The sequence below is a fragment of the Microcebus murinus genome, chromosome 2 (genome assembly GCF_040939455.1).
Source record: "Microcebus murinus isolate Inina chromosome 2, M.murinus_Inina_mat1.0, whole genome shotgun sequence".
NCBI classification, from domain to species: Eukaryota; Metazoa; Chordata; class Mammalia; order Primates; family Cheirogaleidae; genus Microcebus; species Microcebus murinus.
In genome coordinates, this window is record NC_134105.1 from 3,275,498 (window position 1) to 3,300,167 (window position 24,670).

A 24,670-nucleotide genomic window follows, 5' to 3' on the forward strand; every position below is an offset into this window, starting at 1 on the left:
GAAGGCTACCTGGCCATGTCGGGTGTCACAGTGACTGGATGGGGCGTGCTGGGGAGGGGAAGTCCAGCAGGCTCTGGAGCAGAGCTGTCATCACAGCCAGGAGTTCTGGGTAGCCCCAGCCCCATGTCTGCCTGCCTGCAGGGGGAGACAGGCTGATTTCCAGGCAGCACTTCTCCCTCCATGCCATTCTGGATGGCCTCTGGGGCTAGGGAGGCTGGGTGAGGAAGGAATGCATGGGTTCCCCCTCTCCCTCTGCTCCCAGGCAAGAGGGGAGGAGGAGTCAGGAAAAGGGCAGTGAAGACTCTGGGCACCAGAGCGTGCAGCCCCCACCTTCTTAGGAGGTTCAGTGTCACCCTTGGTCATCCCTCAGGCTGAAATGCACAAAGTCGGCCTAACAGGCTGTTGGCACCAGACTAGAACTACTTGTGGGAGTCCATGCGAGAATCCCAGCACCTAAGGCAGGGATCTGGTAGAAGATGGAGGGAGGAGCTTCCTACTGGTGGAGGGAGGAAGGATGGGTGGAGGAAGGGAGGAAGGGAGGAGGGGAGAGTGGAGGAGGAAGGCAGGCCATCTCAGTGTAACCCATGTTCGAGATCAGCTCCAGCCACTTGGCAGGACTCCGAGGAAGAGGTCTCAGCAAAACACTTTGATGAGAGAAAGGAAATTTTACTTTATGTATTATTTATGCCCAGCATTTTTAGGAAGTGTTTGAGATAGAAACAGCACAGATATAGTGAAATAGGCTAAAAGAACAAGAACCTGCAGGTGGGAGATAACTGTACAGAATTACACACGTGCATGCTGAGGGTGGTTCCTGCTGGTGGCAGGATGGCAGGGCCAAGCTACCTGGCACTCTCAGCACAGAGAGAGAGAGAGGATGTTGCTCATCCAAGACCATGGGTCAGGACAAATTTCTGAGACATAGAGGACACTGGTATCCAACACCTGCTTGGCTGGGCCAGTGCAAGTCGAATGGCTGGATTGTCGGGTTCCCCTAAAGCTGTTAGGCTAGTCTGCGGGTGGCAGGGGCCCACGTGGGCCTAGCAGAGGGTCCCAAGAGGCAGGAAACCAGCTGAGGGCAGCCAGGTGCCTGGGCTTGACCCCAAGCAGAGAGAGTCAGAGCTGGCGGGAACAGCTCACATGGAGTGAGATCACGAGAGCTGAGTGCCACTGTGCCCTCCCACCCACCCTCCTGGCCTTGACTTGAGATTCATAACTTGGATCAGCTCCCTCTCTAAATCTAAATTTACCTTATTATCAATTTTTAGCTATTATTCCATTTTATGCCCATTAATTTATTAATCTTGGAACCCCCCAGAAACAATAAAGCTGAAGCTCCAGGGATTTTATTTATATCTTTAAACATGATTTTTATACCTTTTTATCTAAAAGTTCATTTAATTTTTATTGCCCTCCTCACTCATGTCATCGTTAGGCCAGCAGCCGTGTTATTTAGACAAGTTTCTCCCGCAGATGATCTGCGTTTCCCGGGAAGGCACCCGGGTGAGGGAAGGCAGGCAGGGCAGAGGTGCAGGCGCCACCGCCACCGTGGGGATGGCGGGTTGGTGCTGGTGCTTAGCAGTGACCCTGGGACGGCACCAGCATATATCCCTCGTTCCCTTTCCGGAGGGCTCGCTATTCCCCTTGACTCTTGCCTCTGCTCATATTTTCTCTTAGGTCCCCTCCCAGCCCCTGAAAGGGCCTGTTCTGTAAAGGTGATCTAGAACTTTCTTTGGAGAGGTTGGGGGAGCCTCCCACTTGAGAACCAGCAACCCCCTCTCCACGATCCCCCCTGCAGGGTTTCTCATTGCTGCACCTAATCCAGACCAGGGTGGGGGGTGGGGCTTCTCCTTTCCCCCGTCCAGAGCCCACTTGTCCTCCCTTCCTACAGAGTCCCTACCTGGGTGGTCTCCTTGGCTGTCCCTGCTTGCCCAGGGTGCACCCCTTCCTCTGAGCTCTTCTGATGCATGTGCCAAGGATCTCTCCTATCTCCAGGGGTCAGGGGTCCATAGGCACTTTCTGCAGGGGCTGAGATGGAGCATGCACATGTTCCTGGCCTGTCTGGCACTGCCTGGTTCTTCTGTCTCTGTCTCTCGCATGTTTCCTGACCTGGAGCGGAAGTGGAGATAGAGAGGGGGGCTGCCAGCCTTGCAAACTTTGTGGGCCCTGCTGGTTTCTGTCTGCCCCTAAATTTCCTCCACCTTGGAGGACCCAATCTTTATAACCAGGCTCGGCCACCTGGTCCCATGTGTCTCTCCAGGGTTATACCAGGCCTTCTGCCCCAGGGAGATGGGGCTGAACACTTGGAGGCTTTGGAGGCTGAGGGATCAGAGTTCAGATTCTAGCTCTGATGTGCCCTGTGACCTTGTCCAAGGAAAGTCTTGGCACCTGAGCTTAACACACCTCAGCACCTATGTCTGTAGAGGGATCCATACTGCCCCTCCTTCAAGGATGGCAGAGAGGTCCCTGGCAGAGCCACCCTCCCTGTCCTCTTGGGTCCTCTACAGCAACAAGCACAGGCACTTATTAATTGGGAAAAAAAACTGTTTACCATGATAGAAGGGCAGGGCTGGCCAGCATGCCGGGCTGAGGGGTAGCTACTTTCTTGGGGAGCTCTGGAGAATGAATTTTTGGGAGCCTGCTCACCCCTGCCCAGAGCAGTCCCCCAAGAAAGTGCAGTGCTCAAGGGCTGTATCCAGGGGAGGCTCTGGTCCCACTGGGGCAGCCTGGGCCTGGTCTGTGACTTGGACCTGCCTGTGTAACCCAAAGGCATTGGCACTGGAGGGGTACAGGCTAGCCCCCTTGCTGTCTGGCCTCCATGCCCTGGCATGGCAGGGCCACAGCTCAACCTGCTTTGGGAGACACCACTGCCTGTTGTCTTAGGAGAGGGGCTGGGCTAGAGCCCTGGTCAATGATGATCTAATATTCCAAATCTCTGCTGTCACCCAGCCCTGGAGGCTGAACCAGGCTGCAATCCATTTAGCTCAAACTCATTTTACAGCAATTCACTATTTAACAAGTTCTGAGGCCCAGTGCTTTTGCAGGCAGCATGTGAATTGAATCATTTGGTCTAATCTTAGATTAATACAAACCAAATCCTTCAGCGAGGACAATCTGGGAGCAGCCCCAGTACTTCCTCCCTTTGTCTCTGATGAAAGTGGGCCCTGCAGAGACTGACTATCAGCCCACACTGTGGGTGTCTGGGCCAGGCTCTGAGGGGTGGCGCGCTGGGCAGGAAGGAGCAAGGGCTTTGGGGCCAGACAAGGCTCAGGTTGAATCCTTCTTTGCCTATTCCTGGCTGTGTGACCTTGGACAAACTGCTCAGCCTATCTGTGCCTCAGTCTTCCCTGCCAATGCTCCATGCAGAGTGGCTGTGCAGCTTGAGAACGAGGTAGGAGGAGCCCCACGCTGTGTCTGCTGCTCGTCCACACTCAGGATCTTCCCAAAGCCTCCCCAGGGCTGTTTTGGCTTTGGGAGTGCCCTGGGGAGCAGTGGGGCTGCTTGTACCTCCTTCTGTGCCTTGTTACAGCTGCAGCTGGTTTAGGGAGGTCTGGAAGGTGCTGGAAGGTTTTCACTAGCACCCACTCTTTGAAGAGCCCCTACTTCTTCCTGGGATGTCAAGTAATTGACAAAAAAGGAGCTGCATTTTACCTCATTCTGTGAGCCTGGTGGCTGTGTCTGTGGTAGACACCAGCAAGCTCAAACCCCTGCTCCTGCGGACAGGTCCTCTCTGAGGCCCTGGGAGAACCACAGATACCTTCTGCCCCCAACAGTCCCCGGGGCTGGGCTCACAGCCCAGGTGGGTCAGAGTCCCTCCCTGGTGCCATTATCCCAAATCTGGAAGAGAGAGACTTTCCTTCCTCCTGGGTCCTCCTGCTGTGACCAGCAGGCAGGTCACAGCTGCCACATAAAGTCAGACCCACTGTAGCAAGAGAGGACCAAGATGGAGAGAGAGGAGGGAGAGGGTGGACAGAAGTGGTGGGGTCAGAGCCAGAGTTCTAGCCACGAGGCTGCACTTGGCCTGTCAGTTCTCGAAGTGACCCAGAGTCCTTCCTGCAACTCTGCTTCGACACAGAGTACGGGCCAGTGGAGAAGGGCAGGGCCATAAAATCACAGGCCTTTGCTTCAAACACAGGCCATCTGCCAGCCGCTCATCACAGGTCCCCGGGGGAAAATTCTCCAGAACAGCCCATGAGTCACGGGCTCGGCCCCCAGCTTCCTCCTGTGTGCAGGATTCAGATGAGAAAGTGGGGGAGGGGCTGCCCCAAGCCCAGGCCGGTCCCTGGTCAGCATTCCTGTCTTGTCCACCTGGCCTGGTCTGTTCCACCTGTTATCTGCCTGGTCACAAATGCTGCATCCTCCCAGGTTACTATGCTGACCTTCAAAATGACAAAGGGCCTCTTCCCTCCCTGGGCCGTACATGTCCCATCTTGGGTCCTTGTGCTCAGCACCAGGGCTGCTTGCCTGGTCTTGTTTGCTAGCTTAGAGGCTAGGGGGGCCTGAAGGACCAGGGATCAAGACAGGCCCAGGGCTGCAGTGAGAACCTGCTCATGTGAGATCAAGTTCCATTCTTCCTGGTTCATCTGAGCCAAGGCCCAGCCCAGCAGGGCACCTCTGGGAGGGTACAGCTGCCTCTAACCCACCACCCCTGCCCATCATAGGCATCCCACCAGGGCAGGATTAAACTGTTGTCTTCCAGGTGGGCTTTCCTTCCCTTTCTATGATTTCTTTTACTTCCCTCACCTTTAAACCCATGACACATTTTAAAAACTATTCGTCTTTATACTGTGTGCATTGGACACCAGCAAGGGAGATAAACTTTAAAATTCTGTGTTCACTCTGACTGGCTTGGTGTAAACAGTCGCCTGCTCAGTGGGAGGGAGGTGAGCCCTGTGGAGCCCTGTGACGTGGCCACCAAAATGAGCCTAACCTGGCTCCCAACCCCCACAGTTGGTGGCCTGGCTGCTGGGGCTGGGGCAGGACTATGTGCTAAGGAAGTGGCAGAGGGACCCCCATAAGGGAGCATTATAGATGCAGATTTGCTGGTAAAGACCTAAATCTGAGGAGCCAGCAGGTATCATCCCTGCATTCAAGAAGGTTCTAGAGAGGGGAGGGCTGGGGAGAAGTGTTTCCTTTGCAGGCACAGAGGCTCTGGGACATCCCCACTGATTGATTCAGGCTGGGTGGGTAGAATAATAAGTGCCAACATTCAAACGTTTCAGCTTTCCACATCCTGTTCCCCTAGAGCCCTGACTCCCCCAAATCTGGGCCCCTGGGGTCCCGAGCTCCAAGTCTCTTGGCCAAACATCTCTGAATTGGATCCTAGCTTGTGTTCTCTAGAGGAGGCATGTCCAATAGAACTCTCTGTGCTGATGGAACATTCTGTGCCCATCCAGGACTGTAGCCACTGGCCATATGCAGCTGTTGAGCACTTGAAATGTGGCTCGCATGACTGAAGAGTGGAAGCTTTAATTTTATTTCATTTTACTGCATTTAAATTTGAATGTGAACAGCCACGTGTAGCTAGTGGCCACCAAGTTGGATAATGCAGCTTTAAAGAGACCTGTTAAGCAACGTCAGGGGTGAATTTTCCAGCCATCCATGAAATTAGAGACTGGGCTTATACTTTTGTGGGATGGGACATCGACAGCAAGCCATTGGCTTTTGGGGGTCCATGCCACCTGTGGGCAGTGGGCCCTAGAAAACAGTATGAATGGGCTTTCCTCAGAGAAACCACCTCTTGGGAGGACAAAGCTACAAGGACATCTTGCTCTTCCAAGGGAAGAGGGCCCTGCGCGCTCAGACTCAGGACCAGGAAACAAACATCCTAAATGAAGGACAATTCAAAAGACTCGCTCAACGCCTTGTGTGTATGTTGCACATGCAGTCTATGGTTGTCCATCTGCCTGGGCCTTGCTCTCCTTTCTTGCCCTGCTTGGATATCTACGTCATGTGGAAATCAATCAAAGTTTACTGAGCACCTGTTACATGAAAATCATGGTGGGGAACTTTAAAAAGGACTATACAATTCATACTTTTCTCAATCTGGCAGGTGGCCCATATCTGGCTGGCATCTGTTTTTGAATAGCCCATGAAGTAAGAATGGTTTTTACATTTTTTTAGTAGTTGAAAAAAATCAAAATAAGAATAATATGCATGCCATGTGAAAATTATGTAAAATTCAAGTATCTGTTGTCCATCATAATGTTTTATTGGGACACAGCTACATCTACCTCATTGCCCATCACTGGAGGCTGCTTTGGCCCCGCAAGGGCAGAGGTGAGCAGTGACCACCAAAGCCATCTGACTCTGAAGCTGAACATCTCTGCAATCTGGCCCTTGACAGAAAGCCTGACTGACGGTCCCTGCGATGGTGCAGCCACACTGCAGGGGTGAGAAGGGGGTGATGATGACAATACATGTCATACCCCCTCCCCTGCTGCACCATGGCACCCACTCCCCCTCTGACTCCCAGGCTATTGGGTGGGGAGGGCTTCTTGGGGGGAGCTGAGCTGGAGCCTGATCTGTAGAGGCAGCAGGGCCTGTCCTGGTGAGCAGCGTAGCGTGAGGCACGGCCTTCCCCTGGAGGTTGGGGGCTCAAGGCCTGCCTGGGCCCATGAGTCAACCTGAGTGGGGCACTGGGGGCTGCACCATGGCCCTCCTGGATCATCGGCCCCCTCTGCTCTCCAGGGCACTGTGCCCTAAGCCCACTATGCTCAGGCTCCCTTGGGTAGGTCGCCAGGACATCTCCTGCTCTCCCCACAGACAGCAGGAGGTGGAAGGAAAGGGCTGGAGGGTGTGTGTTCATCAGACAGAGACAGAGAGGGAGAGACAGAGTCAGAGACAGAGAGGGAGAGACAGAGAGAGAGTCAGAGACGGAGAGGGAGAGAAGGAGAGACAGAGATAGAAAAAGACAGAGACAGACGGAGAGGGAGAGAGAAAGAGAGACAGAGCCAGAGAGATAGAGACAGAAACAGAGGAACAGAGATCGAAAAAGTGAGAGAGGGAATTGGCCACATGGGAAGAAGGCACTGAGAGTCGGGCAGGAAGGGAAATGCTTGGTTGTATCCCGACCTCTCACCAATAAAGCAGGGTGCCCCCTTATTTGGCCCACTGAGGCCGTTGGTGTCAAATCTTGACGGACTGTCTCTGGTCCCCAATCCCCCCATGGCAGCCTAGCCCATTGTGGAGAGACCCATTTGAGGATCTCCGTGGACGAGGCTCCCTTTAGGGATGATGTCACTTTCTTTGTGCGAAGCATGTCCTTTGAACTGAAGGGAACTCCTGTTTGCTATTGGTTTCCCTTGTAATTTCATCTTTCTTTTCTATTTAAAAAAAAAAAACAAAACATAATGCCATAAAGGCAATTTTGAGTATTTACAGAAAAATTCTACTTTGCTCAACTGCCATGTTAAAGGGAAGCTGTCAGGCCTTAATTGCCCAAATATAACTAATTTGAAGGCTGCTTTCATCTGAAGGGTAAAGTTCTCTCAGGTTTCCTATAAATATCTAGTTGCTCACGCCTGTCATCCTAGCACTCTGGGAGGCCGAGGCGGGAGGATCACTTGAGATCAGGAGTTGGAGACCAGCCTGAGCAAGAGCAAGACCCTGTCTCTACTAAAAATATAAAATTAGCCAGGTGGAGTGGTGCATACCTGTAATCCCAGGTACTCAGGAGGCTGAGGCAGGAGGATTGCTTGAGCCCAGCAGTGTGAGGTTGCAGTGAGCTATGATGATGCCACTGCACTCTGCCTAGAGTGACAGACTAAGACTGCCTCAAAAAAAAAAAATTCTAATTGCTTCTTCTTTCTCTTTCTTTAGACATGCATAAACAAGGGAACCCATCCCCCATTCCCACACCCGCCCCCAAGCGCTTGCACATACAACTCACACTCACAAACATGTGGATTTCTCCATGAGCCCCAGGATGTGGCTCTCCCTTCAACCACATCGTGGCCCCAGATGAAAAGCTTAATCCAGGAAGCCCCCAGGGGACCCCAAGAATCTGATCAAAAGGCACCAGGAGTTTGTACAACACAAATCATTACAGACAAACTTGATTGCTTTTTTGATCAGTGGGTGAAGGGAATGGATTTGATACGCTGCCTCATGAAATACTGTGCAATTAATCCCCAATTGGCTGGGTAATGACATTGTCATGTGGACTGGAATCCACTGAAAGGACTACAAAGTAGGGATGGTAGCAGGGCAGGGCTGTGAGGCAATGAAAGGGGAGAGGGCTGGGGGCCCATGGGAGGCAGACCAGTTGCACACACTCTGAGTAAGGCTGGCTGCTCTATGTGTCAACAGGTTCACACCTACTCTGAAAAGGCTCTGCATTACAGAAACCTGCCTGAGTATGCCACCCGCTTCTGGGCCGCTTGGCCTCCCAGTTGGCTTCCGACACCGTCCCTACGCTAACAATGCCCAGGCTGTTTCCAGCCCAGCCCGAGCACCAGATCTCTGCAACTTCCTGCACTCTGTGTATCTCTCCTTGGATGCCTTAGAGCTCCTCAAAGTCACCAAGTGGAAATCTGAAATCAGCCTTCCCCTCCAGCCTACTGCAGGGATCCTGTCCCAGTGAATGGGACCACTATGTACCTACCTGTCTAGCAAGAAATCTGGGTGTGATCCTTACACCTGGCAAATGTGTTTTTGCTCTCCATCCTCACTGCCACTGCTGCCATCCCAGCCCCAACATGCCTCCCAGACTCACAGGTCCACCTCCTCCAGATGGGTCCTTGTGCCCCAGTCTTCCTCGGCCCCTGTCATACTGTTGGTCATACTGGTCATACTGCTGCCACAGTGAGCTTCCACAAATGCAAATGTGGTCATGACATCACTTTGCTCCCACTGCTCCAGGCTAAAGCCAACCTTCTTGCTGTGACCTTTTGTGATCTGACCCTTTTTAACACCCCTGTGCACTTTATACTCTAATCCATCTACATGTTTTTATAGTTCCTAGCCCACCCTTTTTCTCCCTCCTGTCCTCCTCCATGTGCTTTTCCTCCTACTGGACATACTCTCTCCCCTGGGCCGTGCCTGCTCAAGCCTTGGCAGCCTCCTCAGACTCCCCTCTCCTACCTGCTCCAGTGACAGTAACTGATGTGGCTGCACATGGATCTAGGGACTATCCTAAGCATCCCATTGCCACATCAGCTCTCAGCCCTCACAGCAAGCCTAAAGGAAAGTATTAGGATTGTACCCATTTTACAGCCAGAAAGGACAAGGACCCTCTGAGCTCTAAACCATGTCTCCCACCCCAAGCAAGATCCACCTCTCTGCAAGCCCTTCAGTGGGAGCATATTCCTGTAAGCCTCTTTCCCTGCAGGGACAGCAAACCAGCCACTCCACACAAGTCCCCTTTCCTTGAAACTGAAGCTTGACCCTTTAAGCCTAAATGTAGAACCATTTTTCAGGGTCATTTTCTGGTATGTATTAGAAGTCCTTAGCTTTCAGGGTGCCACAAGCAAAAGTTAAATACTGACTGTCCCCTGAGTCCTTCCTTGCACCAGACCATAGAGACCTGTGTCTTGGGGCTTCCAGGGTGGGAGAATAGGGCCACTTTCTTTCAAAAAGTCATAGGCTTCCTGCTCTCAGGAGCCCCCAGCTCAGGAAGTCAGACAGGTAAATAAACCACTGGGCTGACCCAGTGTGCTCAGCAAGGCAGAGTGGGAAGGAGTGCAACATCCCCAGGCCTCTCAAGTCCGTGGGGCTCTTGGTATATTTACTTTCCTCCTCTGGTGCCGTTTGTCACAGTTTGAGCTTGTCAGGGGTCAGCCTCCAGCCACAGTCGCCTCCCCTCCGGCCTTCCTGAAATTGCGCTTCTCATCGGAGGAGACCAGAGACGTGGGATCACTATGGTGGCTAAAGGAATATCTAAAAATAGAGCAACTAGGTTCTGAGCGAGGTCCCAAGGGTTCCTCTGATTAGAATGCATGAGCCTGGATGTAGAAATGGCAATTTTTCTCTTTAACTCCACTTTGCTTATGGGATTGTTCCGGGTGGTTCAGGGGAGGCCAGGTTGCCAGTGAGAGAGGTGTCGGAATAGTTCTGGGGAAAGCAGGCCCATGCTTTCTCCTCCTTCGTACTTTCATATAGGAGACAGAGTAGGGGTTTGGCAGATTCTCGCCAACTCCTGGCTGTGGGGTCCAGGGTACTGGAGCCCTAAAGACAGGCAGGCAGCGAATCGCGCGGGAAGCAATGGTGAAAATCAACCATGTTCCTTCTGAGTCAGAGAAAAGGCAGTGGATGGAGAATGCAACAGGCGAAGAGGGCAGGTGGCTGCAAAGCATAAAGAGGAATAAAGTGAGGGAAAGAGCAGGTGGAACCTTTGGTTTCAAAGGACAAGAGAAATATCTCTCAATGAATTCTGTCTCCCTCCCTTCGGCTCACTGCATGAGTCAAAGCAATGACACTGCCTGCAGGCATGCAAATCCCAAAGGAAAAGAGCTGACTTGAGCCACAGGTGGGTTGCTTGTTTGTGGAAACCAAACGCCCAAACGCTTGCAGAAATATCCAGACCTGAGTCTCCTTTGGCAAGGAGGAGTCATCAAAACACCAAAACAACAAAAACAAAACACAGTGTCTTGGAAACCAGAAAAGTCAAGAAAGAATATTGCCTTCTTAATAATAAATACATTTCATGAGCAAGAATTGCAAGGGAATCGTTTAAATTAATTTCCTCTTTGTTTGTTCGGTTTATACAGGGCTTAAGTCCCAGATGACAGCAATCCGTAAAAGTTCTAACATATTGAAATCTGATTTTCTTGCAGCCAGAGTCCCATAGTCCAAAATGATTTCTCTTTCAACTCTGGTAATCAGACAGGCAGGGCTCACACAGACTCCTAGTCAAACCAAATTGCACTTGGTCTTTTTGGGAGTGTAAATAATATCCGATGAAAGCTTTAAATGCAGAAGTGCTGGCATTTCTCTCTGGAGAGCACGTGTCAGGGCATGGGGGAGGACAGTGGGATTAATGTGAGCTAGGGGAAGTGGACAGAGGCCTTTTCCCACCGGGCGTCCTGCATGGCTCTGTGGACACTCTCTGCCCCACCAAGCTAAAAGGCAAGTACAGAGCCAATGGAAGGGAAATCATTCCAGTGTGGAATTAATTGGAGGCCCCAAAAGAAAAGGTTTTGGCCCTGACTTTGGTGTGGGCCCCCATCATCGAATGCCCTGAGATTTCTCTCTCCAAATTGATGGTCCACCCGGGCTGGGCCCCTCCCTCCCACTCAGGCCTCCAGTTGGTGGGAAAGGGCCCTGATCGATTATTCTTTGACCTGCAAGCCCGCCCCACCGCGCAGGGCTCTGTGTGCATAGCAGCACCCCAGAAGCAGAGCCACGTGGCCTTCCTCACAAACTTGCTGGCCCTGAGGTCCCCACCCACCCGCATCTGGGTGATAGGACCCTTGAGAAACATCCTCCTGACAGTTGAATCTGCACCCACCTTATCCTGCAGCCTGCCTCTGGCTGTTTTCCAAAACCAAATGCATCTGTAAAAGATGCACATTTATACTTAAAAATATATATATGAATAAACAAACTGTCATTCAAAATGAACAATCAGGGATGTGTAAAAAGGGTCTCTCAGGCTCTAGAGAGCAATCCTAAGAAGTGTCACCCCACCCCGTCCCCCTACCCCACCCTGTCCCCTATAGCTTTGGGCTCGTGTCAGCCAGGGCTGCCCGGCCGGGCCTGGTACTCCCCCCTGGCCAGGAAAGGTCTGGAGCGTGTGTATTGGTGTGTTTTGATCAATTCTGAAACCTTCAGTCCTTCCCTGTACACAAAAGGTCTTAACCTAGGCTTTAGGAATGAACTACAGAGCAACTTCTGGCCTCTAAAATTATAGGCAAATGTACATGTGTGGGCATTTCCCTGCTCCTTGACTGTCCTGGGCTCTCAGTGCCTTGGTGGCCTCCAGGAGCGTAAGGCCCCAGCTGCCATCCCAGTTTTCCGCTAGCTGGTGTGTCCCCACAGTGCTTCTTAGGTGCTGACCCAGAACCTTAGTCTTGGAGCTGGGGTCAGACGCACAGGCGCCTTGGTTTCTGGGTCACTGGCAGCAGCTATGGCCCCTTCTTGCTCCTTCTCTGTTGCGCCGTCTTCCTTCCTTCCTTCCTTCCCTCTTTCCAACTGATTCTCGTTTTTCCTCTCTCCCTAGTGCTTGTACGGCTGCTATGTCCATTCCTCCATCATCCCCACCTTCCACCGGAGGTGCTACTGGCTCCTTCAGGTAGGTGGCTGGGACTGGATTCTTCTTCTGTCACTGGTGCTTGGGAAGGGTGTGCGGAGGGCACCAAGGGGCATGGGGTCCCGCGCGGCTTTGGGCTGAGAGCCCTGGTGTGCTTCCTAGAGAGACTTCAGCTGTGTATGCTGAGCCCATCCTGGTGGCTGGTCAGGTGTTGTCAGGTGCCAGGAAGAGGAGATGCCTGGTGGCAGGTGTAGCCCTCGCTCAATGCATGAGAAAGAAATGTAGGGGATTCAAGCTTCCAAGGTACCTCAGTTTCCTTTTGATGAGGTTAAGAAAGACAACTGAGCCTCCTGTCCCTGACCATGACATGCCTGTTGGCTAAAAGCTACAAATTCGTTTTCTTTCGTGGGTTAGTTGTAAGGCACATGAAGGAAATGCTTCCAGGGGCATGCCAGGTGCCGTCGGATTGATAGGCACGGCTGTTGGAAGAGGAGGAACCTCTGGCTATGGGGGAAGGAGTTTGGTAATCAATTTGTGAGATCTGCACATGGTGAATGCTGGGAGTGCTGGCCATTCCTGCGGCAGTGTGGCCTGACACCCAGATCTCTGTCCGTGGTGCTTGTGCACAATAGTGCTGAGCCACAGGTGGGTCTAAGTGGAGGCCCACCCAGTGTCTGGCCGACTAGGCATCATCGCCCAGCTGTCTTGCCCAGTGAAGGGTGCTACCTTGTGGGAGGGAAGGTCTGAGGGATCCAGCCAGTCAGGCTGGACCTAGGTCCTTTTCAAAGTGTACGCTCTGATGTGCAGCTGCTCTTTGTAGAACCAATGCCCCGTGCGCCTGGCACCATCACCCTGAGTTCTTTCTACTGCCTCTGCTCTGGCACTGCTGCCTGAGGCCTTTCCCACCAGGTTCCCACAAGTTAGCAAAACCCTGGGCCGGGGTGGTTTGAGGACCTCTTTGATCTGGAGGGTGTGGTTGGAGGGGCCTGGCAGATGGGGAAGCAAGCCCCCCAACTCCACGGCGTGTGTTTGGGGAGAAAAGAGTTGCACATGCCATGGAGCACAGAGAGGCCACTGGCCTGGATGGTGTCTGCAGGCCCAGAGCTGTCTCAGAGTGGAGGCTGAGACAGCCTAGACAAGGCTCTCCAGCTATGGGCTCCACCCAGCCCCAGCCCTCGAGCCGTTTCCATTCTCCTTTACTTTCCAGAAATAACTGTCTGTGGTTTAGCAAGTTCATTAGCAAATGACACTTGAGCCTGCCCAGGAACATGCTGATTTGCAAAGATGCTGCTTCTCCGGCACCTTGCCTTGTTGTCAGTCTCCCTGGCATTGTCTCCCTTGGAGGTGACGTGGTAGCTCCTGGTTTTCTACTTGCTCAGACCTGTGTCCTTGTGAAGGGGTGTTTTAATGTGGTCATAGGATGATACTTTCTGTATTGCTAATAGGAATTGACCCAAAGCTATTTCACCATTTGGCAGAGGATTTTCTCTTCTACTGAATGCAGGCATGGAGCATGGGGTTCTAGCTTCAGAGCATGTCCCTGAGTCCCCATGGTCAAATCTGGCTTCTGGAGAAACACCATTTATCCCCGGCAGCCTGCAGCCCTGTAAACTCCCATCTGGGCCTTCAACCCCCTAGGCCTGGTTTTGACTCTTTCTTTTCGTTTTTAAACCCCCTGGTCAGGACACCTTTTTGGCATATTCTCCCCAGGCCCAGCTGTTCTGGGTGCCAAGCAGCACCCAGAAGCTGGCATCCTGCCAGCAGCCTTGCCACCTGCTCCTGAAGGTGGACTTCTCCCCAAGCCTATTCTCCTGCACTCACGCCTGCACCTGCCTCCCCTTGTCCCATCACATCTCGTGGCTTTTTAATTCCACTGAATTTACTTTCCTGAAATCAGACACCATTGAACAGCCACAAAGGTCTGAGCTCATCTCCTCCAAAACTGCACTCGCTCACTCCACACGCCTCTCCGATTCACCTGCCCCTGCCTGGTTTCCCAGGAGGAGGAAAAGGGTCCTGCCCCTCCACCCCAGTCTTCCTTCCTTCTTGCTCTCTTCCTTGGCCTCAGTGTGCTAGAGACCCACCTAGGAGAGTCAGGAGTGTGTGTTTTGTAGCCTCCAGCTGGCAGAGAGCTGGAGTCTCCCAAAAGGCCGGCATCCCAGAGACTGAGTTTCCTCCTGGCTAGGCTGGGGCCTCTTCACTCGCCCTGACCATGCCTGGGGCACTGTCACTCCCTCCCACTCCTCTGTGCCCTCTGGCCTCACTCTCGTTTCTGTGATCAGGTAGCGATGAGGACATACACACAGGTGTGGGGGTCTCCTGCTTCCCCCATCTGCACTGGGCAGGCAATAGGAGGTTACAGAGCTAAGGCCAAAGCAATCAGTGCAACGCACGTCCTGCTTGGAGCTGGGCACTAACGCAGTAGTCGGTACCACTCAGGGCAATTTGTTCTGGTGCTAATTACAATACCACGATAATGACGGCGTGGCCAGGTTTAATTTCTCTGATATTAAATGGGAAAGCAGCCATGAGATACTGGCTCAGATGGAAATTGGCCCAAGTTTGTCTCTGACCCTAATCACCAAGAAACAGGATTGGGTGGGAGTGAAAGTGTCTGGGCAGTGCCCACCATGTGAGCAGAGAAGGAAGGTGGCCAGACCACCAGCCCCAGAGCCAGAAGTCCTCTGAGCATGACAAAGCACTGGAAAGGGGTGATGGGCTGGCCGTGCCCTCTCAGCCCACGGCAGGGGTCAGGCTTCTAGAAGGATGGGCGCTTGGAGGAAGAAGGAAGAGAGGGAAGGAAGAGAGGGAAGGACTAAAGGAGAGCTTCTCCATGGAGCAGCCCCCACCCCACCCTGCCATTGTAGCCTTGGCATGGCAGCCACCCCCTGCCATGACTGTCACCCTGCCCTCTAAGGTACTCCAGCTGAGATCACCTCAAGGCCATGTGGCACAGTGAGGACATCTGCCCACAGAGGCCTGAGTTTTCCTCTCCAGCTATATAGTTGGCTCCCTGAGGGAGGGACCCAGCCGTGACAGGGCAGGTGACAGGGCAGGGACCAGCATCAGGGAGGGATGCAGTTCTGTGCAGCTGGCCTGTGAGCTGATGTGGCACCTCGAGTTTCTGAGTCACAGGGCTTTCAGGGGAGGGCACTACCTCGTGCCTGTCTCTCAGTCTCTGTCTCTCAGTCTCCTGCCCAGTACTCCCTTCCTTCCTCCATTCCGCTCTTCAATGCTAACAAATATCCTATCAGGATGTGAGCAAGGAGAACAGCAAGAAGCCCTTGCAGCATAGGCTCCTGAGCCTAGGGAGCCCACGGCTGCATGAGGGCATTGCCATGACTGGTGAGCACTCTGTGAGGCCACCCAGAAGGCTCGGTGGTGCTAGAGGGTGGGCCACTCCTGCTCAGGCAGCACCTCAGGCCTCAGGCCGCTCTGGGTCCAGATGACCTGAGTTCAGCCACTTCTCTAGCTGGGCAGGGCTGGAGGGCCTGGAGAAGGCCGTCTCTGCTAGTGGCACGCATACCGCCTCTGCTCGCATTGTCAGCATCGCTGGGCACTCTGTGTTGTGCTGGCAGGGCCTTTGGCCTCCCCTGAGCAGAACCACTGCCTTTTCTAGGAGGGTCACGGAGACCCAGAGAGAGCAGGGCCAGGCCCAGGGCCATCCAGCGGTCAGCAAAGGAGCAGGCAGGGCTCCAGCCTCCTGACTCCTGTGGCCTCTGCTCCCACTGCCTGAGTGGTTGTTGCTACAGCCACCAGGCCCTGAGCCTTGCTGGGCAGAGGAGGCTCGAGGGAGCAAGAAGCTGTCCCCCAGTTTGGGGTTTCCTGACAGTGGCAGGGAGCAGGCCACAGAGGCTCAGGGCTCCCTGCTCTCCTCTTGTGCCCCTTCTCTGGCCCCCCACCTTCCATCCTTTTCCACATTCTCCCCCTGCCACCCTGCCACCAGGGAACAGCCCCCCTTTCAGGCCAGACTTCCCCACAGATTCTGTACGGCTCATTTGGAAACTATTTCTATTTCAAGAGTGTTTCTTTTTGCCCTTGTCCCCTAAAACACTTAATGAGTGTTTTCTGTGCTGGAGTAAAGCAGGCAGTGTGTCCCGCAGGTCTGCCATTGCCATCCTCCTCCGGGCTGTTTGGCTACAAGACCCACGTGTTGGGACAGAGGTGGCCGGGGCTCCTTCCTCGCCCATCCTGGGGGCTGTGCTGGGGCCAGAGTATGGCTGTCCCATGGGGCTACAAGTGGCTATGGGGAAGACAGGAAGCCTGGGCTTTGGGGAGCCTGGGTGGGGTGAGGGGCCCCTGCACACCTGACTCAGGGCAGCCGGCGCTCCGAGGCCTAGCAGTTGAGGCACTAGGTGGGACACCAGATTCAGAGTCCAAGGATCTTGGTCCTTGCTCTGTCAGGCCACCCTGAGCACCACAGCTGCCACTAACTCCTGGCTGGCAGTAAACCCCCACCATGTGCTCCCATTTCACCAGGGAAAGACTAAGGCTCTGAGAAGTCCCACAGTCACCTAGCCAATGGGAGCAGACCCAGGTGTGACTCCGAGGTTACCCATCACTGCCCTTGGCTGCCTGTCCACAGTGGCGCCCTCATCACCCCTTTTTATAGATGGGGCGTTTGAGAAGCAGAAAGGCTGTGCACCTTAGTCCAGCTCACAAAAGCGGGACAGCTGCCAGGCCCTTCACCTAGCTGCTCTCTGCTTCCTGCCTATCTGGGAGCCACTGCTGGCCTGGATCCTGTAGAAATAGTGTGTGCTGGGGCAGAACCTGTGGACGCACATCACTGTTTAGGATGGTGTGAAGACTCGTAAAATTATGGGGGTGGGGTGACCCAAAGAGGCACCCATACACCCATCCACCAGTGTGACTCTGGCAGTTCATCTCATTTCTCTGAGTCTCTGTTTCCTCATCAGTACAACCGGGATAATAATAGCATCGACTGCACAGGGCTGCTGTGGGAATTAAGTATAAATTACTGTAATGCCTTTCAAATGGAACCCAATTCCTTGCACAGGGCCAGCACTCCATATAATACCTCAGGTGGACCTGTCAGCTGACACCCTGATGTCCCAGAGGAAGCTTCAGTGACTCCTCTCCCTACCTCCCAACCCCTTCATCTGTCACAGCAAGGCTGAGACAGGCCACATCAGTCCCCCCAAAGCATGAGCAGGACAGGACCCCAGAAGACACAGGCAACCTCCCTTCTCTTCAGGCCATCCTTTGCAGCCCATACAGAGGAGGGAACAGAGGACATACCATGGCAGCACTGTCCTTGCAGCAAACATCCTCACTCCCCACACAGACTTGACATCTCTTTAGAGAATGTTCAGCTCTCCTGCAATCCAAGTGCCTACCCCAGCGATGTTCCCACTCCATCTGGACACATGGCCCCCCCTGGGATCACCATAGTGGTGGGCTAGGCCAAGGAAGGTGCTGGAAGCTCAAGCGCAACAGCAGGAATAGTGTGTCCATGTTCACCCTCCAGCCTTCAGTCTGGTCCTAGTGGTGGAGACGCCTCCACTCAGGGTGAACCAGACCTTCCACCAGCAGGGATCCCTAAGATGCATAAAATAGCTTAACACAACATCCTTTCTTTTCTTTCTTTTCCTTTCTTTCTTCTTTTTTTTTAAATCTTTTCTTAAAATGGAGAATATTATAGCTTCATAAAAAATACCTGAGGCTTTTTGCTCAGTAACCATTTTTATGTTTCATCAGGGTAAAATAGAAGTGGCTGGGAAATAAAGCATTAAGGAACCTGCTCTCTGCGTGGGCCTGTAACAGCGCCATACATTACTGAGCGTCCGCGGGGCTCGCACGCAATGAGGCTGTGTGCGGGGGTTAGAGCAACAGGAGGTGCTGCTGCCAGGCTGGCACCCTGCCCCAAAGGCGGGTATTTTGACCCATGCAGTTCAAGGAAGGCAGGCAAGTTGTTGCCCGAGGGGCACTGGCCCCTGTGCCTGCATCAGAGGGGAGCGGAAGGGACCCCAGGCATGCCAGATCCTCTGGACCAGTCCTGCAGATGTGACATCATAAGAGCCAAGCGTTCAGTCCAGCCCTGATGTCTTTGGTCTTACAAGCACCGTGTGTTACCCTCGGCCACGAAGAGTGGAGGATGTGGCCGAAGTCACGTATGGGTGGGCAGGAACAGAGGTCTTTCCTACATGTGCTCACCACTGCACGTGGCTCCGGAGACCACAGTCCTGGCTGTGTGTGGCCACTGAGAGTGGTCAGGAGCTCTAAGTCTCTCGTCTTTTGGTTCCCACAGCTGCCTGGGGTGAAAGCATCCCAGTGTTTCACAAAAGAAGAAACCAAGGGTCAGGGAAAATAAGGGACCCCAAGAGACACAGGAAAGGCAAGGCCCTTACCTAGCCCTTTAAACAGGCCTAGTCCCTGACCTCAGGAGCTCACAGGCCAGAGTGGTCAGGCCCTAGGGACACACATGTGCAGTGTGCAGAGAAGAGAAGAGCTCGCAGGCCCTGGATGTCCTGACCTCACAGAGACTGGTCCCGATGCCAAGAGGGAGTTTGACAGTCCTTGGCAACAAACCCAGAGTTTCCCCTCCCCTGGCCATTTGCGTCCCTGTGAAGTCGGGGTCTGATGCCAGGCCTCTTTATTCCACACCCTTGGCTGCCACCCCCGGACTGACCATGACCACTCTCCAGAGCATGTGGGCCTTGGCAGGGATGCTGAGCCAGCCCACTCCCCTCCAACTCAGGGATGGGAGTGGCTAGGCCCTGTGCATTTGGGGCAGACCCCACATGGAGCAGCAGGTGAAGGACCCTGGGGCACCAAAGCCACTTCTAACCCTAACCTAGTATGTGGAACCTACAGCTAGTCAATGTGATGAGTCCAGAGGAGACAAAGAACAGCCCGGTGGTCAGGGGAGGCTTCCTGGAGGAGGAGGTGAGCCCAAAGTTGAAGGATGGAAAAAACGGAGGGGATATTCTTCCTTGTCCTCCTGACATGAGGCAGGCATGGACCATGGTACCTAGGGGTCAGTGGGGCTTATAAGGCTGCTTGGGGAGGTCCCAGCTGCCATGGGCTCAAGTTTTGCATACCTGGCACAGGGCTATCCTGGAAGAATCTGCCAGGACCGGTGTCTTGGGCTGCAGTGCCAGCCAGGTGACATGGAGGAAGCCACTCAGTCTGAAAGGTTTTGGGCCAGGGGTAATGAAAACCAAGCTCCGTCTTATTAGCCATCTGGAAGGCTTTTCCTTGGGGGGATTGAGCAGACAACTCGTAAATGGCAAAGCCCTTTTGCAGCTGGGGAAGGGACGAGTTTGGGAAAGAGGTAGAGGAGGAATGGTTGTTTCAGGCAGATGATTCTCGAGCTGCCTCCTGGTTCCGGGTTTATTCCAATGCAGCTTCTACATCTTTCTCCATTTAATGTCCCTTGAATAATGTGATGAGGAGATAAGGTAGACACTAGGAATTTATGGTCCTATGCAAAAAATTGCTCAATTCCATTAAGATTTCAGGACCCTTGCCAAGGCTGCACAGCAGAGCGGATAGTATTTCCTTCTTAGACATCTTTGCTTGATGGCAATTTACGATGCCAAGGCCACCGCTGTACCTACCTAAAGCCTCCAAAAAATATGTCAGTCCCCCCAAAATGGCCATTATCCTCTCAGAGGAAAGTCACTGGGCATTTTCCAGAAGATTCCCTCATCCTGATCCCTTACTTCACCCCTCCTCTGGGGACAGGGGGACATCCAGTGGTGTTTTCAGAGGATATCTTGCAGGAGGGAACCCAGGGGGTCTCCTGTGCTCAGCCCCAGCTGCTGGCAGCCTACAGTGGGGCTGAAGGCATTTGTTCTGCCAGAACTCTCTAGGGAGGGGATGCTCTGCTCCCACCTGTGCGTACAGGTGAGACCCAGAGCATCAGGAAAGTCTTCCTCCTGGCTACCTGCTCGTGGCCACCATGGCCCACGATTTGAATTCAGCTGCACCTTTATCAGCCACATGAATCTGGCCACGAATCAACCTCTTTGAATCTTATTTCTTTTTCAGTAAAATAAAATAAAAGACAATACTTCCCTCCTGGGGTCGTTGGGAGGACAAATTGAGCTAACTAAAACACACAAAGGTCATAGTGTCATGCTTGGCACACAGCAGCCCCCAGGAAGGGGTAGCAGTTGTCACCACCCTGCCAGGGCATATTTCTGATGGCTTTCACTCTAGGAGACTGGGCAGGTGTGTGTGGCAGCAGTGGGGAGAGGTGGTCCCCTGAGAAGGTCCCATCCAACCCACCTATCAAATGGAAAAATGCTAGGTCTGTCTGATGCAACTGTGTGATTAGAAACCTCATCTCCTAGTTTGTTCTGTGGTCTTAGGCAGGAATTTGGCATATGGTTAAGTGAGATGGAAGCTCTGAGTTCTGGATGTTTGTCCCCAATCCCCTTGGGCACCCTGCCCTGCTGTGACAGGGACCATGATCTATCCTGCCAACTTTCCTCTGTCCCCAGCCCTTGGGGGACTCGACTAGGAGACAGGGGAAGGATGAAGCTGCCAGAGCTGCAGTTCCTTAGAGATGGAAATTATTAATTAGTCTTATTATCCAGAACTTGTCAGTCTCTTAATCCTTCTGTCTGCAGAGGGGTTTATGCCTCCACAGTGTGTGTTGTCAGCTTGGCTAAGCAATTGCTTTTAATATAAAGGCAGAACAATGGGCGATACAGTTTGGTTACTATCTTTATTTATCAAGCCAACGATTCCCACTCCCCTCCATGGAACATCCCTCAAAGATGAGGGAGTGCAAAAGCTGCTTAATTTCCCTTCTAGATGGCTTATAATATGGGGCTTTTGTTAATTATCCTTTTCATGTAATCTTCGGCTGACACTATGTCCTTAATATCCTAATCTTCTTTGGAAAGGGGAAACAGTGGTTTCCAAAGCAAAAGACAAAAGTTTGCCTCAAGGAAGCACTTTCTATTTTGCCTCTGAAGGAACTCAAAGGGCTGAGAATGAAATTCAGATGCAATTTGATAGCGTGAAATGGAAGATGCAAGTCTTTGGTGACGCGCTCCGTGTGTGGACAGCAGCTTGTTCATGCCTCCAGCTGTGCCCAGCTGGTGACATTGCTTTACACGGGCATGTTACAGACTCTGGTTCAACAAGGAAGTCCCGTGGCGTGGTACTATCACTGCATTTAGCACTGTCACTATTTCTTTTTCTCTCAGGATGCAGGTAGTCTCATGTGAGACACACACAAGGCACTCCAGACTCAGGGCAAATGGTTTTAGCTAGACAGGTGTACACAGGTACACACAGGTGCACATGGTTGTACACAGGCATCACTGCTTCATGCCCCGCCCCCTGGCTCTCCTGCTCTCCTCCTGGAATTAGGATCTGGGGGTCCCCAAGGAGACTTCTTACTGTCCCCAACACCCCTGAAAGGGCTAGGACCTCTTGGAGGGCTTTCTGCTTTCCTTTTCCAGACGGGCAGAGTCCCCGTTGGTGATGGGGAGTATTGGTAGGCCTGTCCCTACCTCTCCACCTGGCCCCTGGGAGAAGGCAGCCCTGAGCCCAGCTGTGCCCTCTTCAGGCCTCCTTGGCCTGTTGTGTGAGATGTGCTGGTGCTGGGGACGCTCCGGCTCAGTGCTGCCCAGCAGGTGTTCTGAGCCAGAAGCCCCTGGACCTGGTACCTCCTACCTTCCCCAGCATCCTGCCTGTGTCTTTCTTTGCTGTTCCTGCAATTCTGCCCTCTCCTGACCTTGCCCTTGTCTGCCATCACTAGGGTACCCCATCGTTCCCCACGTCACCAAACACCTCCCTCGGTTTCAGCTTCCCTCCAGCCCATGTTCTGCCCCCGCCTAGCAGTTCTTGGAAGACATGAGTGGTATCCTTGCTTACTTCCCCTGTCCCTCCCCTACCTTTTCAGCTCTCTTTCTCCCCCAGGACTGGACTTAGCCTTACTCTCAGGGAGGTCCCCAACGACCTCTGCCTTGCTAAACCTCTTGGGGCACATACCACACCCTGTACCTCCCTGGGCACTCTCCAGCTGTGCTGGCTTCATCCTGCTCCTCAAAGAGCCCAGCTCTATCCTGCTGCAGGGCCTTTGCACATGCTCCTCGTGCCTGGAGGATGACCTGGATCTTCTGTGGTTGATGCTAAGATACAGGGCTCAGTCCTCATTGAAGCCCGCCTGACACTCCATCTAAAGTTCCCTCACTCTCTGACCAGCCCCTCTGGCCCCCCACCCCACTTGACAAGATGTTTAAGATATACAGAAAAGTTGAGAGAATTTTATAAGCACCTTTACACCTCCCACCCAGATTCTACTGTTAACCTTTGACTATATTGTTTTATCACTTCTGTGTCACCTATCCAGCAATCCATCTTATATATTTTTTCTTGCATCTCAAAGTAAGTGGCAGACACAGCACACTTTCCCCCAAGTCCTTCGGTGCACAAATCAAAGTTCAATGTTTATGTACAGGTCGTCTTTTGCTTTCCAGACAAACTGTATACACAGTGAAACAACTGAATGCATAAATGTTAAGTACTAATTGGTGAATTGTAATCAATGCACACACTAATAACCCAAGTCCACATGAAGATTTAGAATATTACCCTCGCCCTAAAAGGTTCCCACTTCCCCCTTCCCAGGCAGTCCCCACCTCCACCTCCCAAAGGTTCTGACTTTTCCACAATTAATGTGTCCTATTCTAGAGCTTCATATAAATGGAGTAGTACAGTGTATGTGCTCAGGGGAGGCTTCCTTCTTCGCTCAGCATGCGTTTGGCTATTGCTCGTGTTGTTGCAACACCACTGTGTTACTCATGCATTGTCTACCCCCAGCCCCCAGCCCCCAACCCCAACCCCATGCTTTAAAGGAAGCTCCATAAGGGTAAGGACATCATCCGTTGTGTTCATGGCTGTATCTCAAGGCCCTAGAACTGTGCCTGGCACACAGGTGCATGTTTTGGACAGGTGTGAATGCTGTCCACCCCATCCAGGGTGTAGGCTTCCTGAGGGCAGGGCAAGGTCACTACCGCCTGGGCTTCCTCCTGACTCCCCCACAGCTGTGCCAAGGCCCTGGCTGTACCTCACATGTACAAGACTCAGAACCTGGTAAAGACATTAGAATGGATAGCCTCTCCCGACTGTGTCCCCTCCTCCCTCCATCCCTCCTGAAGAGGGGAGCATTTGCTCTTTGGAGATGCAGTTTAAACTGGCCTTAGCTTGGGTAGAACTAAGGCATCAGAGAGTCTTTGGAAAGCCCAGGCAGAGTTACCCTGGGGATATGAGGCAGGAGGATTCTCTATGAGTTTAGCTTGGAGGATTGAGAAGGAATCCAGAGAAGAAATGTTTGTTGATCCAGAATTGTTAAAAGATTTCTTAATTTAGAGACCAAGTTCTCAGGAAAATACTGCCAATTTCATAGAAATGAGCTCCCATGGGGTCCCACTTTGTCCTCTCTGTGCTCTTGGTTTCTCTGCTGGTGAGAGGGTGACTCTGGGGCTCGGGTCCCCAATACAGGTTCTCCAGGAACCCACTGGAGTGGTGTGAACTCCAGGGGGCCCAGGGCCCATGCTGCCCATTGAGTCATCCCATAGCCCAAGAGGGCTTCAGAACTCCGAGACAGGAGGCTGAGCCGGCCCCATGGCAGCTACAAGGGGCCACCACAGCCAGAGACAGCAGCCTGGGAGCCTGGCTGCAGGGGAGGTGGCTGCAGGGGGGCGCCTCAACTCGGGGAGCTCTTCCCCCCACTCCGAGGAAGGGCAGAGACAAGGGCTGGGGCTCCCTGCTGGCGGCTGAGGCCACTGAGAAGAAGCAAGCTTCTGCCCTTTTTGTAAGAACCACAAAATCCATAGGCAGGCGCAGGAGCAGGAGGCTGCAGGACTTGCCCTCTCCCTTGGGCCCCTGAGGCCCTCTCTTCCTAAGGGAGGTGACAGCCAGCATCTTGCTGACCCTGAGGACAGGGGCCCAGAACTGGGATACAGAACAAGGAGAGACTCACCCCACCCTGGGGAGTGAAACCTCACCTTTCCGTAGTCTCCTACTGAGTCTGAGGTTTTCTCAGATGCACACGGAGCTGGAGCACACAGAACACAGCAGGACTGCTGCTGGGCATGGACCCCGGAGCTGCTCCTGGGGTGGCCTGACCACTGCCCTTTCCTCTCTAGTGGCCTGAACACAAACACCTCCTGACCCCCTCCCTACTGCAGCAGAGGACCTGTTGTCACTTTTGCTCCCTCCCTGACCCTTGGCTAGGGAGCTGGGGGATCCAGGCAGGGAGCCCCACCTTGGCTCTGCCTAGGCCTAGTCCGGCCCCTCACAGGTAGCAGGTGCCAACTTAGTTGTGGGCCAAAATATTGTAGACCCCAGGTCACTTTGGATCTGACCAAGCAAAAGAGAGAAAAACCAGGCACTTGCAGGCCATAAGCTGGTATTCCAGGGCCCTCACCGGCTCGTCCTGGGCCAGAACCCGTGTGGGAGGCAGGTGAGCACCTGGCTCAAGGGTGCCTACCTCAG

General features: G+C 53.2%; 2 protein-coding genes across 28 annotated transcripts in view; both read left to right on the forward strand.

Moving 5' to 3' along the window:
* CAMTA1 (calmodulin binding transcription activator 1) overlaps positions 1-24,670 on the forward strand; it is an 857,123-nt gene that overhangs the window by 595,808 nt on the left and 236,645 nt on the right. For 22 of the 27 annotated variants that reach the window (XM_075993569.1, XM_075993565.1, XM_075993574.1 and 19 more), the window contains one exon: positions 12,161-12,232. The exons of the other annotated variants lie outside the window; for them this stretch is intronic. In XM_075993569.1, coding sequence (XP_075849684.1) covers positions 12,161-12,232 — 72 coding nt within the window. The remainder of the gene's footprint in view (positions 1-12,160; positions 12,233-24,670) is intronic. 27 annotated transcript variants of the gene reach the window in all.
* VAMP3 (vesicle associated membrane protein 3) overlaps positions 1-24,670 on the forward strand; it is a 312,645-nt gene that overhangs the window by 40,542 nt on the left and 247,433 nt on the right. The gene's annotated exons all lie outside the window — the stretch shown is intronic.